The sequence below is a fragment of the Apis laboriosa genome, unplaced genomic scaffold, assembly GCF_014066325.1.
Source record: "Apis laboriosa isolate Shangri-la unplaced genomic scaffold, ASM1406632v1 scaffold30_cov140, whole genome shotgun sequence".
Lineage (NCBI taxonomy): Eukaryota > Metazoa > Arthropoda > Insecta > Hymenoptera > Apidae > Apis > Apis laboriosa.
Genome location: NW_025222776.1, coordinates 775107 through 793655, shown reverse-complemented (window position 1 = coordinate 793655; position 18549 = coordinate 775107). Strand labels below are relative to the sequence as shown.

The following is an 18549-nucleotide window of genomic DNA, read 5'->3' as shown; positions in this document are numbered from 1 at the left end:
ATTTTTTAGATTTAAATATTTAATTATAATCATGATTTACAAATATATATTGCATATATATTGCATACTAATTATGCATAATATTTATTATAATTTGCAAATATATAAAGAATTCACTTGTAATATTGATATTTATTCGTACAATAGATTTATTTAAACTTTTTAAAAATATAATTTCACTAATAATTAAAGCCAAGTTAACGAATAAAATGGATATGTTATATGCGAAATATATTTTTATATCTATTCAATATATTCTCATATTAAGAATACTATTCTAAATGTAGAATATTTCGTACAATAGGATGATCAAGCATTGAAACCTGTGAACATTTTAAAATTTTATTTCATTTTGCATCATTACAAATTTATATTAAAAAAAAAAAACGCAAAAAGTACCAAGATTTCATAATTCAATAATTAATACTTTACTGATATTCTGTTAAAAAATTACTCTATTATATTATACTCTATGCACTCTATGTACAATTTCATTAGAATTGGAATTTTCATTATTTTTGACAATACGAATCGTTAATAAAACTTAACGTGTACGTAACTTTGATGATTGATATAAAATTATTATTATATCATTTTTAAAAGCAAAAATTATAAAATTATACATTATAATCATTATAAAATTGTATTTTCTATCATTATATAACGTAACAAAATTACAAGAAAGAATTAAATTACAAGAAAGAAGTGAAACGAAATCTCTTTAGAAACAAGTTTTCCAGACAAACGATTTCGATTTACATTCATAACGTTGACGGATGTCTTTATTACCAGTATTGTAATCTCTTATCTGTAATTAATTGAAACCGATGACGTGAATATCGCTCGCCATATAATCTACCCCCGGCCGTTCTAATTACCACTTCAACCGTACAATTATATAAACACTCAGCCAACTTATCTCTCTCTCTCTCTCTCTCTCTCTCTCTCTCTCTCTCTCTCTCTCTCTCTCTCNTCTCTCTCTCTCCCTCTCTCTCTCCCTCCCTCTCTCTCTCCCTCCCTCTCTCAGTCGTAACCCTTTCCTCGTGCTCTCCGGGTTGAAAGTCACGCGAGGAGAGATGAAAAATTGCGCGGAATGCAGATACGAGGCAAACGATAGGAAGCGCGATCGCGATAGGACGATTGTCACCCGGATGTTCCACACATGCAAAACAGTCGCAATTAAGCGGACGCGATTTGCATAGGTGTATTGTTATACCGGCCAAGGGGCAGACGATGGAAAAAGAGAAGCGGGGAAGAAGGAGAATGGAGAAATTACGAGACACGAGATAAAATGTCACTTGACGAGCGGTCATTAATTATACATGATAATTGGACATCGGTGAATTCGGCTGAACACGATGAAAAATATATGACGAGTTATTGGTTTGATTGTTTCCCATTAAAGAGAGTATTCTATTCTCGTGATTGTGCTTATAAGTATCGAGAATATTTTATTTAATTATTGCGCTAGGAAAGAGGATATGTTGTAGAAGTGTTGAGATTTTTATTTTTTTTTTTTCTTTAAATTAATTATTATATATATGCTATATAGGAATTTTTAGCACAGAATGTACTAAGAAAAAATCTTGTTTACTTCGATCAACGAGTGATATCTTAATATTTTTGGACGAGAAATAACATATTACAGATAAATGGATTTCGATATAAAAGAAACTTTTTTAAATCTCACGAGAGTGGCGTGAAGTGCTCGTATTATTTGCAAAGTAAAATTTACCGAACATCGAAAATTTTCCAAGTTTTCTCATTTGCGGTGCTTTGTTTTATGATCCTTACGTGCGAGGCGAGCGACATGAGCTGCAAAGTGGCAAAGAATAATGTTAAAAGCATATACTCGTATCTTTTTATTACCTCCATCTTCGATTGATGTTATTCACGTAAGAAAGTTAAGCTCATACCGCTTTATCGTTCACGTTATGGATCGTGTCTTTCCTTTAATATATGAGGATTAATTTTTTACTCGCTTCAGAAAATACTCCTAAAATATCATATCATACTCATTTATCATCGATATTGCTATGAATAATTCTTTATAAAATCGAAAATCATCGTCTTTATATACTATTCCTCTTCGTAACTTATATTCATATTCAAATACTGTATGAACAAAGTATTGATATATTTGTAGAACATCTTTGAATCGATTCTAAAAGCTAAAATAAACATAAATGTTGGTTGAACCTTATTTATTTATTAAGTGATAAGTATTAAGTTTAAATTTGTATTAAATGAAGTGAAACGGAGATGAAGCGAAACACCAATGTAACGTAAATAGAGCATTCTGATTCTATCTCTATTTAACGTAAACTTCATGCTTATAAAATGTTTTAATAATTCAATAAACAAATATTTTCGTATATTAACTTTTATATTTATTTTATTTTTTAAAATCAAATTTGTTTCACGAATATATTTACTGTATATAAGAAATATAAAGTGATAGAAATAGAAAAAAAGATTTATAATTTTTTAGCATAGTACTTATTAAATAAAAAAATTAATGTTTTTCTTTCCAAAATACAAAGATCATTATAATAATATTAATATATTTATAATATTAATATATTTGGTTATGTTAATAATAAAAATATTATTCTCAATTATTCTCAACTCAATTTTATTAGTATTATATAACTTGTCAACAATGATAAATATTGGTTGTTCAAATATTGGACTTATGCATATATGTGTTTCTTCTCTGTTTGAATGTTTGAATTTAACACGAATCTAATATCATGTTAACTTTCGACATTTGACCTAATGAACTGTTATCTGATTAATTATTTAGCAAATTTCAATCAGAAGATAATTTAATCTTTAAAGAATTTAGTTTCATTTCTAATGTAGTTAAAACATAAAATACATTATCAAATAAAAAATAAATATTAAAAATTTATAAAAAAAAATTGCTGTTTTAATTCTTTTAACTTAAATTTCTAAGTATTCAAATATAAACAATTTCTACTTCAAGTTAAACAATTTTTATTTCCTGATATTTATTTATTAAAATTTTAACATTTATTCTAAGATAAAATTTGATCAATGTCCGAATATTTTTTTCAATAAAAAATTTTTAATTATCAAAATATAACCAATTATTATTTATACGAATTTATAAATGAAAAATTTTTAATATAATTATTTCCATGTTCACAGATATTGCATTTTTTTTTCTAAAACGATTAGAATAAAAACCAGTAATTCATTGCAATGTCACCAACAGTGCGATAACGGAACTGTGAATCGCACTCAGTAAATCGCGTAGTCTGTCCGTAATGGTATGCAAGTCAATTTTTCTTTCTTTCTTTCTTTCTTTCTTTTTTTCTTTTTTTGTAGTGGAATTCCACTTGATTGCAGTCAGTGATTCAATTTCGCGTTGAGAAATACAAGTAGAACGTGCCGTCGCGTTAAAGGCATACAATCGTACTTGGAATTGCTATCTCAAATTATATCAATATTATTACCTTTACAATAGCAAAGAATTGAATGGGAACGAAGATGCGTAGCTTTTGAAGATACCAGTCTATTCATTCGAGCGATGGATTTCGAAGTGAAACTAGAATTTGATAATTTGATTATTTAAATTTTAAAAATTAATTTGTTGAGTGAATTGAATTGAAAATTAAGGATTGTAATTATGAAAGATAGAAGAGAAATTTATTACAAACATGATGATATTGTACGAAATTAAATTTTCGATATTTCATAGCGTTTTTGAATTTTATTATATTTTAGATAATTTTATTTGTTTTCGTTTTTAAATTTTTCATAACTGTTCTATTTAATTCTCTTATGTAATAGATTTATAAATTGAATTGAAATAAATAGATGAAGTATCATATTTTCGAAAATATTGTGTTTTTAAATTTTAACAAATATGCGGTTTAATGAATATTATTGCTCGATAATTGTTAATTCGTTTTAAATATTGAAAATATTGAAAATATTTTTCGTAGTTAATTTAATTCAAAAAATATTAAAAAATCTACAAACAAACTGTGGTAATAAATTTTATATTTTCATACATATTATATGTCATTTTAAATTTTATAAAATTTTAAATAATTTTATAAAAATAATCATTAAATGGTTTCTTCAATCATGGAAAATTTGGAAAAAATAAAAAACAAATAAATTATTTTAAGATAGTTGTAAATCTTTATTTACTCAAATTATTAAAATAAACTTTTCTTAAAATATCTGCTGAAAATATTATTTCACGAAATATTATTATTTATACAGTAGTTCCATTAAGAAATTGTTTAGAAACAGTGGTTAAATCAGAGATTGACAAAATAAATATTTATATTAAAATTTACCAGAAAAGGATTACATTCATATTACATTAATTGAATAAAATAATAAATTTATTATCGAAAGTTTATAGTATCCAATAAATGTAACATTTATATTTCATTTAATACTCTATTCATTTTTTAAAAATTTATCAGAAAGAAATAAATGCAGAGAAATTATTGATAATAAATTCTTCGTAAATCTTAATGCAGAAAAATTTAAAAAATAATCAAATTATAAATCTTTGTTGAATAAAATTTGTTAAATAGATTATTTACGACAATTACTATTAGCGATTTACAAACACATTAATAAATCAAGAAATAAACGAACAAAATATTACGTTTCACTCGTAATAAACATAAATTTCACGGTATTTACATTGTACTGTTTCGTGTCATTTCAGAACAAGGACAAACCACAAGTAAGAAGAAAACAACATTTTCGCGACTGCTTCGAGGACTAAAGACGCACAGGAAGGAGAAGCAAGCGCAAACTCAAGGTTCCCCGAGGCATGGTCGTGTAAGAATAGGAGTACCACAAAGAGTAAGTGTGTATCTGTGTACAAAACCATAATCCCACTTCACCGAAGCAGCTATTTACTACTGTCGATTCAGATTTCCTGTATATATTCTTCAACTAACTACAATTTCATCCTTTGTTCGCAATTTAGACTTTGTTACCTTGCTATGTACTTATTTTGTATTTTCAATGAGAATATTTAGCAAATAATAAAGATAAAATGATATCTGTCATAAACAAAATATAACAAATAAATTGTTTTTAGATTATTTCAAACATTGAATCAAAGAATTTGATGTTGAAAAAATATATATTATTATTTGAAATCAATATAGGTAAATATATTGGTTTTTAATTATTTTAAATGTTAGATCAAAGGATTTAGTCTTAAAAAAATATATATTGTTTTTTTATTCTAATTAAAACCTTAAAAATAATATATTCTTTTTTATTTCTTTTTTCTATGATTAGTATATTAAGTGTTAAAATGTAACCATATTTAATCAATCAATTTGGATCAATGTAATAAATAAATGAATTAGAAAAGAGAAAGAATTAATTAAATAATTTAATTTTTTTAATCAAAATTGCATATTATATGTAATGAATAATATTATATATGAGAATATAATAAAAATTAATTAAAAATTTATTAAAATTAAAAAATTAATTAAAATTAAATAATTAAAATTAGTTTTCAATAATATTAACAATAAATTCTTAAAAAAAAATTTATAAAAAGTGTTATGCATTAATGAATGCAAATAAAATATGAATTTAATAAATTTCACTTAACATATAGTTTTGTTTCTTTTTTGAAAATATTTTTTTAAATGTTAAAATTGTTATTTTATGCTTTAGATTACTATAGATATTAGATAGTAAATACTTTTATTGTTTTTTTATAGATAAAATATAAAAATATTTTTTTTTATTTAAAAATTTATATCATTATTAAAATAATGGTTTAAACATTTAATTGGTATATTAAAAAAAAAAATAGATTTTTTTTATACTGCTAGCATTTCATTGTCTATTTTGCCTAGAAAGACATATAGTTTGCATACATATATATACATATATATATTTTTTTTTCAATAGTGATATCTATTTGTAATTCTATCTGCAAAACTGAAGAATGCAAGGCACGATCTGTCCGTTCTGTTTAATTCTATTTCACGGTTAACTTATATTTACGCAGCCGTAAAATGGAATACATAAATCCTGACTGCAATTCGTATTGAAAATTTCTCACTAAACTAGAAATATTACTTTATCGATTATTGAAATCATTTTAATAATTTATTGTTATATTTTTTGTTAAGGCAGTGTTTCTCAACAATCTCTAAGCGAATTATAAAATAATTTTTATATAAAGATAACTACATGCAAAATTAATTAAAATTAACTATAGATATCATCCTATATTCAAAAATATTAGTATTAAATAAAGTAAAAAATTAGTAAAAAATATTAGTAAAGTATTTAAGAAACGTTTTCTTAATTTCTATCAATAATTATAATTCTTAATTATAATATAATCTATTTAGTTATAATCTAATCTAGATTGTATTACATTAAATTATTTTATTATAAAAATATTAAAAAAATATGTGTTTGAAGATTTTATAAATTATAAACATGTATTTATGTATATTATGTTAATCCATTTTGAAAGTTAAGAAATTTAGTGAATTGAAAGATCACGCTCTATTTTTTATTTTAAAAATAAATATTTTTTTTTTCCCCCTTTTATTATTTTCTATTTCAAATAGACACTACATTTCAATACAGAACGTTAAATGTTTTATCGCAGCAACCGCTAATTTTCATCTCCATGCCTTTCATTAATCAAATGTCACAAAATTACTGTGCAAGTAATTTTCAGACTGTAACTTGTAATTTTTTGATTCACTTTTAATCCAATTACTTCTGCAATTAGAATTGCACTTTATTTATATTTTTCTGTTTTTTTTTATTTTTTTTGTGAAAAATTTTTTTCTCTTTTCATAAAATATAATAATCATCATGCATAAATGAAAATATATTAATAAATGCTGTATCACATTATATTCAGACATTTTATTACTTCAAGATGTAAATTTTAACTTTATTGCAATGAAAAAATAATAATAAATAAATAAATTCTTTAAAAAAAATATCATTTTAATTGAAAAAAATAAGAAATTTTTTGACAAAGGAATTAAAAAGTTAAAACATTGCAGATAATATTACTGTATCATCAAAGAAAATAATCATGAGTATGCTCATTTTTTCTTGAAATATATTCTTGACGATTTATTTTATTTCGAAATAATTTTATTTATAATGTCTAATTTATAATTTATAAATGTATTTGCGAATTTAAAATTTTGAATTGCTTATATATGAAGCACGATTCTATTTTTCCTACTGTCGAAAATTTCATAATTTTTTTTTCCTATTTCTCAATTTGTAAATCATAAATCATTTGGTTTCAGATACTTATTTGTTATTGTTTGTAACAATATTTTATCGAATTCTTGATAATATTCTCAAAAAAAAAAAAAATAATCTATATTTCGTAAAGCGTATAATAAATCAAATTATGCTATTAATTATTTTATTTACAAGATCATTTCTGTCTGTGAAACATGAGTTAAAAGATTAGAGGAGAAAACAAGAGGATGGGAATTATGCATGAGCACGTGGAAGATTCGAATATCCGTTACTTCCGGTTCGTTGATAAAGAAATTGGGGTGCATCAACGAAGTGAACAGCTTGCCTCTGAGAATTAAAGATTCTCAAGATTTCCCATGTGTCACCGATTTATTAAATTTTTCGATACCGACAATTTTAGACTCCTGAGATTACAAATGTTGTCGCGACATTTGAATAAAATTCGTGAATTTCTTCTTCGATGAATATTCTTATCAATATACACCTACATATATTTTACCAAAATTTTAAAATTATATTTCGAAGAAAGATTATCTTAAAAAGAAATAATTATTTTCAGTCAAATGTATATTTTAAATGAATATTAAGAAGAATGTTAAATTTCTTTTGATAAAAAACTTTTTATAAACAATTTTAAAAGATTATCTTTTAAAATTTATCTTTTTAATTTTTTTATTTTATTTAAATTATTTTTTATATATTTGTTATAAATATATTATTGATTTTATTGTGAAAATAAATATGTTAATCTTTTTGGGATTAAAATTTTTAAAGAAAAATTTTTGATATAACAGAAATAAAAAATTAAATTATTATATTTGCAATATCGTTACAAAATTTATAATATTTGATACATTATTATGCATTTTAAAGAAAATGTTTCGTGAAAATTTCTCATATAAATATGAACTCCTATTATCTGAATGAAAAATCATAGCTGATGGTAATTAAGTGGACTTTTGTTATACAATCATTCTCCGACATATAAATGGAGTTTTAAATGTAATAATAGTGTATTAACAATAGAAACATATGAAATATGTTTTATTATATTGTTTTTTTTTGAAAAAATATAATTTAAAATTGCGAATAATATTTTTTTTTGAAAAAATAAATTAAAATATATTTATATAATAATTATACAAATTTCAAATTTCATTTTTACGATATAAAATTTTAACCTAATTAATTAATATATAAATGCTGACAAATATAAATGATTTAATTATTAAATTTCGACGAAAAAGTCAGTTTAAAGTCAAGAAGTAATTACGAAACTTCATTCTTTAAAATTTCTCCTATTCCTTTTATCTGGCGATTGAAGTACAACAGCAAGTACATCACACAAAGATCATTCACACACCTCGTAGACAACCACTCAAAGACATTCCTCTCACTTTGACCTTGGTACAAAGTATCACGTAGCCCTGATAGTACTTGGAATGAAATTTCCTCGAGAACCCTCGATAAAGCACTCGTACACGGCTAGTGCCTCGTTTTGGACTCTCAGTCCGGAAACCACTGGCCATCCTCTATCGGTGGATCACTCTACACTAGGCCACAAATTCCACGACTTGGAGAAGAATTCGAGAGACTATGAGTATGCGTTACGATGGAAATTAAATTACACGTGGATGATAGAAGGAATCACGATATAAGCCGTGGCGAGACTGCGGTTTCCGTTAAGATGGGTAAAGAGGAAAGGACATTAGAGTTGGTCAAAGAGTTTCTCCATCGTCTGATCCACTTATGTCATCGTTTAATCCGGTTTCTTTTCATTCTTTTTTTTTTTTTTTTTTTTTTGGTTCTGACTTTTAGACTTTATCGAATGAATATAAATGTATAAATTTATATAAATATAAATTTCATACATTCCAAAAATTATTTTGGTATTACAAAATATGTAAAAGAAAATTTTGAATCTCAACTTATGTCAAATTTTAAGAAAATCATTATTATTGTATTTTGTAATTATTTATATATAAATAGTTAATACTTATTTATATAAAAATATCAATCGTGATAATTACTGAAAATATTAAAAATTGATAGTATGTTATATATTAAAAATTATTATTATTATTATTATTGAAATAGACTCAATATTTTTTTAAACTTTTTTTCATTTCTTAAATTTTATTCAGTTTATAAAAATAAAATATATTTATTTAAATAAATAAATAATAAAGATACTTGCATATTATTTGACAATAGTCATTACAAATATGAAACATTACAAGAAGAATTTGGAAACACTATTCTGAAATCAATAATTCATCTTTCTTCTTAAATGATTAAATAAATAAATAAGTGAAGAGGAGTGAATCTCTTTTATGTATATTGAATGCAACTTGCAACAAGTATACGCATATAGAATTTATATTATTATCATGAATATCATAGTTAGGACAACCACAACCGTTGTATGAATTCACTATGGTGACCACGCTGGGTCTCGCTGTCTAACAGAATATCCTGGTAACTGCAATGGAAGGCAACCGACGAATTCTCAGAATATACGTGCAGAATCGTGATTCTGACCCCAGAACAGAATATCGTGAACTGTCAACAATAATACACCTGTCCCTTGTCGACATCACTCTGACCGCACATTGCTATTCCTGTTGTTTTGGCTTGACTGCTGTCAGTAATTCAATGAATAGAAATTTAATGATAAAATGTACACAATTATTTTTATAATTATTCTAAATATATATTAAAGTTAGATTGTTAAATTTCTTTATTAATTTATTATTTTAAAAAATCTGTGACATGATTTATAATATTATTATTAATTATTGATATTAAGCTTAAAAAGATGAAAGAGATGGGGATTTCTGAAAGAAAAGAAAAAAATTTTATAAAATTTAATAATAATAATAAACGTTGCATCAGCTTGTCTTAATCTTTTGTTATATTTCAATTGTTATATTCTGTTATATTTGTTATATTCAATTTTTGGAATATTTTATTTACAAAATTTATATTACATTAATGTTATGTTATATACAATAAATATTAAAACAAAAAAGTTTCTAATAAGATTAATCTTTTTGTTCAATCAGTAATTCCGGAAATGCGATCTTCTTTTTCAAGATGCTTGTCTCAATTAATAAATACTATATCATAAATTTAATGATCTTTTGTCTGTAACAATATTTATTTAATTAAAAACCGTCTGATACGTAAAAAATTATAAAAAAAATAATGTAAAAATAGAAGAATTAACAAAACGGAAATAAATTCAAAATAAAACAAAATGAATAAAATAAAATAAAATAACAGAATAAAATTGTTTTGACATTTTGACATAAATCAATGGCAATTTTAAATGTGAAAAATTTTTCAAAAATTGAAACATTGAAAATTATGAATGGTTCTAATTTTTTGAGGAATCATGCATAGCATTTTGTCAAAAAAAATTATAATTACCGTCATTTATTGCATTTTAAAATTGTAATCCTTAAATTTATCATATAAATAATTACATTTATTTTACTATTAATTAATTCTTTAACAATATAATAAAATCTTTTCCAAAAATCATAATGCTTTCAAAATAAACAGATTTTCAAAAGTAAAACTTCTAATAAAAACTTCATTTTTATCAAATATTCGAAAGTAGCTAGATCATTGTAAATGTCAAATGACATTACTTTAAATTGTCACATTCCAATGAAGAAGACAGTTTTCTTTCAATCTCTCTTATCAACCAGGATTTGCCAATAACCATTTTGTAAATCCACAATGGAGAACTAAGAAGAGCTGGACAATGCATTCAACGTATTTTCGATTCATGGAAACAGATACGAATCTTTCTTTGTAATTTTATCCACAGAATCTCATGAAAATTCACTTTTCTTCTCAACTTAATATAATCAAAGAAGACCAAAGATTCTATTACATTTATTTACATAAATCATGCATGAAGCATGTATAAATCCTTAATTTTAGAAAATTTATTAGAGAGAGTTCCAATTGTGATACAAAAAAAAATAATTTTCTTAATAAGAATTAATCAAGGAAAGATAATTTGTTTAAATTAAAAAAAAAAATATCAAATATCTTAAAGAATGATTTTAGTCATAGATCATGACATTTTTATAAATTTTATATTTCCAAGTAATGTTTTATACAAAATTTGGAACATGTGTGAAGAACGTATTTAATATTTTACGCCTCTGCAAAAATACTCCTGAAAACCAGTAACATCACGCCATTGCGAATTCGTAAAATTTCTACGCAACCGTGAATTCCCCTTTGAATACTTCTAAATTTATGAGGTATTGTTGAGGTTGCAATTCACTGCCCGAGGAATAACTTTCGTGGCGATTTTTACTTGTTCACCGCTGTACATAAAATGGAGAAATGTAAAGGTAAAAATAAAATCTTGGAAATTGATTAAATAATAACATATGTATATGTATATTTGGTACGAAAAAAAATAATGTAATGCCGCGCAAAAGTATTGATTAAGTATCATTCTGTAAAATTGTATTCAATTTTCAATTTTCTTTTTTTTAATTTATATATATCAATGTGTAATAAATAATTTAAAATTATAATTATGAAAAAGAATTTAGAAAAAGAGTTTGCTGAATATTTTTCTATCACAGTTTCCTTTTAAGTAAAATTAACAAAATTAACAAAATTTTGAATTATTTATGGCATTATTAGATTTTGTTAAATTATGGAATTAATTTATGCGTCTCTATTTTGTATAATAGATTCTCATAAGATATTTGTGATCATAATATCATAATGTTCAAACAAATTCCATTGTTTAATATTAGAATATTCTAATATGGAATATGGAATATGGAATTATAATATAGAAGCCCAAAATGCTTTTTACAACAAAACAAATATTATCATTTTTTTACATTTATATTTATTTCTATATAATATAATAAATAATCATATATGTTATTTTTTTTATTTCTATTATTTAATTTATCCTCAAATTTTTATTATAAAAATTAAAAATATTATAATTGATGTTAAATTTTTTTATAATTTAAAAATTAATTACAAAATTTTTTAAATATCAAATATTTATGGAAATGATAATCATGAATTTATATCAAAGCAATATTTTAATTGAAGAGAAAAAAATTAAATATTTATTTAAAATTCAAAATATTTATATCTATTACGTATAAATAAAAAAATAGCATAAATAAATTATTTATTATAATCTTTTAATCGAATCATTTAAACTTTTAAAAAGTCATTATTTATGGAATAATCTGAATAAATTAAATCAATATTTTAAAAAATCACTAATATATATAACATTTCTAATTCTTAAATCTAATTTATTATTATTTAAATTTTACTATAATATACACATGTAATCCATGTGCACGGTAATTAACCTCCAATACCAAATTAACTTTAGAAACGAGCAACTTCGCCAGGGGACGGTCGGAAAAGTTTTAGCAGCGAAAATTATTTCAAACTTTCAGAGCCTATATATTTCGAATAATGAATATTTAAACGAAATGAAAATCATGTTATTAGCAACCATGTGTCCTATACACTAAAGTGATGTTTTCATTAATGTCAAGGTAGTAATATAGGTCTTATCTTGGTAAATAAACTTGTCTAATAAATATGTATATTTAATATTGTCGTTTATCACATAATAACAAACTATACATCTTATATAATGAAACAAATGAGAAGAAAATAAAAGTGGAATTTAATCTTCTGCATTGTTTCAAGAAGATATATTATATTATTTCTATTAAATAGAAGAAATTTTTTTTAAATGTTTTGATATCAATAATTTTCATTTATTTATCTAGATATATTTTTTATCGTGCATTTAAAATATAATAATACTTAATTGTTGTATATCATCATTAATTTTTAGAACTAAAATTTAAATTCTTAAGATACGAAAATTTTTTTCTATCTCTTATTAAAAATATATTTCTTTTATAAAAAGACTTATAAGACATTTATGTTATTTTAAAGATTTAAAATTAACTAAGTTTAATACCAATATAGAACTTCATATCTATCTCTTTGAATGATTTCTTTATTTAAATGGAAGATTAACAAATATGAGTATAGTTAAAAAAAATTTGCATATGGTATAGTTTGTAAATCATTCAAATCATCGTAATAATAAATATATATTTATGACTTGTATATAAATAATTATCTGATATATAATAATAATATTAAATTTGCAAAGTATTATACTCAATATACTATGAAAATCAAATTTTTTACTAGCATTAAAAGTTTTCAATGAAAAAGTGCACTTTTTAAAATAAAAGTCAAATTTCCTAATTAAAAATTTTATTCTTTGTTTGAGATATTTGAATATAAAAGAACAATGTCAATTGATGCACTAGTCCTCGGAAAACAAACTGGAATTTCATATTACTACCTTCTCTTCTAGCATTAAATCGCTGGTTGCGACCTCTATAGTCTCAGTTTAACTTGGATCATGACGGAAGAGAATTTGGAATGATTATCAAGCCAGAAGAGAGGCCTGAAGTACTACGAGTTCCAAACGATAGTTTGGTGAAATAACAAGTCCTGGTTTGATACTAGAGCAGTGCTTAAGCCATCTTAAGGGCCTGTTGTCGATCCCTATTGAGTTGTCACTAAATATTCCATGTTCGAAATTCCCATCTTCGGTTGCTGTAATCTGTCTCCAAACAATCGATTAAACAAGAGGACAATTTCCTGTTGATTGATACATTTTGATTAATTGAAGTGCAATTCTATAAACAATACTATATGTAAATATAATGTAATATTTTCATAGAAAATAATATAATAATGTTAATCTCAGCAATGTTATTTATACATTCGTATTTTCCAAATTTTGAAAAAAGGATGCTGAAATCTGAATTTGATAAATTGATCTTGCAAAAAATTCTGAATTTCGATAATTTTCTTTGAAATATTTATTTAATCTCAAGATTAAATATTAAAAGAAAAGTTAAATTTTATATTTTTAAGTTAGATTAGTTTATTATTTAGTTTTTACATTAATATGCAATAAAATAACATAAATATATATTCTACTAGAATGATGACAGATTCTAATATTAATAATATAATTCTAAATTGATTATTATTAATAATGTAATAATAATAATAATAAGTATACAATAATTTTATAAGATAAATAATTGTATTAATTGAAAGAAAGATATATCTATTTACTTTTATTATTATATATTTTAAAAAATTATATAAATTTAAATATATTTTCAATAATTTATTTTATCATTTATTATCATCTATAAATCTTAATATCATTTTAATAAATTCTTTTATAACCTACTTCTGATATTAAATCTATTTACACATATTATTTTCAAGTTGAAAGTATCCATCAATTTTCTTTTGTAATTATCTACATCTTCGTTATATGGTAATTCCATTAAATTGTCTGAGTGTAAAACTGTGTAACGCCATTAGAATAAAAGCCCGTCTGTTTGCGTCGCCTTATATATACTATAATGAGAACCTTCATTTAAATCTATTTTCACTGACACTATAGCTTATGCTTTGTGTTTTTTAACTATATACTTTTCTTTTTTTTTTGCTTCCATACACGCTATCTCGGTACTTTTACGTTTCAGTTAGATGGTTAATATCCACGAAATAGTGATTTGAGATTATTCTACACCAGCTACAGTCACATAACAATTATATCAAAGAATATAAGTTATTTAGTTTTTTTATTTTTGTTTCTTTCTTTTTTTCTTTCTTTTCTCGTTATAGAAGATTTCTATTTTTTTAATTTATGAAATGATTTAGAGAAAAAATATATCAAGTTATCTATTGAAATTAATTGATTATTTTATACTTATACTATATATAATTTATTTTAATAATTTATTATATTTAATTAATGTATGATATAAAAAATGATATAAAAAATGAATATAATAATTTTTAGAGATAAATAAATATAAAATTAATCTTTTAATGTTTCATATAACATTACATATTTACATTTACATTGTAATATATATAATACAATATACATATATAATATATATCTAGATTTCAATATTATTAGATTATTTATATTAATTTAAAGATAGTTCCAATCTATATAAAACTATATCATTAAATATCATTTTAACATATTTTTAAATTTTGCAATTTTTAATAATAATGAGATTTTATAAACTTGAAAATTATTTATTGATCGTTATTTCTTTGTTAATATTTAATATTTTCATTCTTTTTGTAAAACTGTATTAAATTTATTACAAGTTTATTATAACTAATTATAATATATAAAGATAATCATTTTTTTACCAGAAAGTAGAAATTTTAACTTTAATTTTAAATTTAATTTTAAATTAAATTGTAATGGTCCTTGAATTTTTATATCTTAAATTCCTTATAATTTTAGCGAATAAAGAACTTCAAATTGTCTTAAAAAGAAAATTGTAATACAAAATTGAAATGAATAATCAAATATATTGATAATGATTTATATTTTCTTTGTTCTTAAAAAATATTTTAACAATAAAAAAATATAATTAAATCAAATACAATACAAAAAATATAAGGATTAAACATACTTTCAATATTACTTAAAATTTCCACAACTTTCATTTACAAAATAACAAAATAAATCTTATTTATTTAAAAAACATTTGCAATATTATTGCAATAAACAAATTCATCACTCATCTTTCCTAATCCATATTTCAATATCTTTGATTTTTGAAAGTGATATTATTCGCTTCTATTTTCACCATTACTTTATAAAATACTTATCAAACAATTCCAATCTTTTTCGAAAAAAATCGAATTTTTTTTCCCTTATCATATTCCCATCTCGTAAAAGAAAATTGTTTAACCAAATAGCATACGGCGAATCATATGCGTCGAATCTCATTTATCTTTCGATCAGAGTTCTCGAGAACACTCGAACACGCATGCTCGAAACAGTTTCACGGAGCGCACAGCGAGATGCGCTTTACACAATCGTACACGTTATCAGTGATCCACAACCAAGCCAATAAAGTGGATGAACGCATGGATGTAACGTCGATTTTATCGTTTCGGTGATCGTCCTCCGCCCCAATGGCGGTGAAACGTTCCAGGTTTACAGCCCCAACAGTCCCTAGGTATACGATAATCACGTGAATACCAACCTCTAATGTCTAGGAACAGGCTCGAGGCAATGCATTTCAATGTACCGACAACCTCCACGCTTGATTCCCCCATCTGGTGACTGGTTGCGAGTATACCTAAGTGATTCCGGATTGGCGCGCTAATGACTGTTTCATATTCATTGGGTGTGCGCATTGCTACCATCCTGCTGTACTTCAGTTACATACGTCGGCCAACAGTTTATCGCCTCTGCTTCTCCGTTCTTTCACGCTGCTCTACTAATCCTGAGGACGGTTGAACGCGGTTTCCATCCAGGTCTCGCCGCCAACTGTTGATCTGGATGATTAACGATCGAGAGCTTTAAGCTTTCACTTTTGTGTTACGTAATTCGTGGGTAATTTGTGATTCCACGTGTCGAAACTTGGTTCAAGATTTGGTTCAACGTATGATTTGTTCAATAATTTTACCTGATCGAAAATGAACGAAAGCTTATTGTAATGTTGTCACATGTTAAATTTTTAGATATAGGTATATGAATTAATATTATTTTAAAAACATAGTTTTCGTAGAATAATAATAACAGATATTTATATGTTTTTAATCGATCAAATAATTGTTATTTGCGAGAATTATTTTGTACGATAGAGGTAAATTTTTTTTATATTTTGTTTATATTTTCAAATATTTTTCTTATTTATTAATTAAAAAAATTTTTTATTAAAGAAAAATTCTTTGATATTGGAGTAAGATATAGTGAATTTGATATATAATGCCAAATGTTTAATATTGTTACTTTGTATAGTTATTATTAAAATGTAAAATTTTATTTTATTTTTTTTCTTTAAAACTTTTTTTTTATATTAATATAAAAAATAATTAAATAAAGGAAACAAAAATTTACAATTCTGATCGAAAACATTAAATAAATTTTATCATTAATGATACCAAAAAATAATTTGAAATTTAATATAAAATTATCAATATTCTTAGATAATTCATCACTTTTAAAATCAATTTCCTCAAAATCCTTTTCAAAAATTCATATTCTATATTTTCATATTTTAAAATCGAGAAATAATGATCAAGTCTTTTCCTCGTACCAATAATTACGAAAAACTCTGCATCGAAGAATACTCGGTTGCGAAGCAATGCTAAGAGGATACCTTCCAATGTTTTTATCGATGCGCGTTGCATAAAAAGCCATCGAAAAGAACAAAAAAAAAAAAAAAAGACGAAAGGAAAACGACGCAACCAGACCACGGCAGCAAAAGGTGGATGTTTTCAGGTGCGATCGATATAGCACATCACCCTCGTCGTCCCTTGAACTCTTTTCCTTTTTCTCCACCTGTCCTCTTCTTTCTCGATCCTCCCATCTCTGTCAACTTTTCGAGCCTACAGAATGGCCATCTCTCTCTTTCCATCCATCGCGCCAATCCTTTCTCCATCATTTTCCTGCACACCCTCTTTGTCTTCGGTTGCTGCGTCCCAATGAAAGTCTCAATGTCACGGTCCCTGTAATTTTCTTGTCTGAGCAGTAGCGCGTGTACAGCGAAACCGAGCCAGTTTTTTTCGTGCAGCTCGTTCTAATTAGTAAATGTACCCGACCAGATGAAACATCGATAAAAAGAAAAGAAAGGAACGGAGAAAAAGAAGAAGAAGGAAAAAGAAGAGAAAGAAAGAGAGAAAAAGAGAAACGTCAGAATTGTACCGCCTTGTGCGTCGAGCACCCTACTGTTTTCGTGTTTGCGCGCACGGTTCCGCACGCACGCGGCACGCGGTTCATGCGACGTCGTTTCCACGGTGAGATTTCTCTAAAGTGGGGTTGATCGATTGCGGACTGTCTAGACGGTTCGTTTGAACGCGTTCGTGCTCTTTTCAACGAGCGCCACCACGTCGAATCGCATCAACGAAACAAATTGGTGGTCGCGTTAAAGGCAAATTTTCGTAAATTAGTTCAGTCGTACAAAAGCCCCCACCGAATTACATCGGGAACGTATTTATCCGACGATTCGATCGTTCTTAATTCGTTTGATCACGAATTATTCACTTAACGAGCGAAAATAATCGTATTTTACACCATGCTGTTCCAATCGAAACTCAGTCGATAAGTAAGTTATTTTTCTTATTCGAAAGGAATTGGAATGAACAGAAAAAATATAATCTATT

The 18549-nt window shown here is 24.6% G+C and overlaps 1 protein-coding gene across 4 annotated transcripts in view; it reads left to right on the top strand.

The window, feature by feature from the left end:
- The window catches only part of LOC122714530 (SAM and SH3 domain-containing protein 1-like), a 476950-nt gene that overhangs the window by 422172 nt on the left and 36229 nt on the right, over positions 1–18549 (top strand). For all 4 annotated transcript variants that reach the window (XM_043935946.1, XM_043935949.1, XM_043935948.1 and 1 more), the window contains one exon: positions 4721–4860. In XM_043935946.1, coding sequence (XP_043791881.1) covers positions 4721–4860 — 140 coding nt within the window. The remainder of the gene's footprint in view (positions 1–4720; positions 4861–18549) is intronic.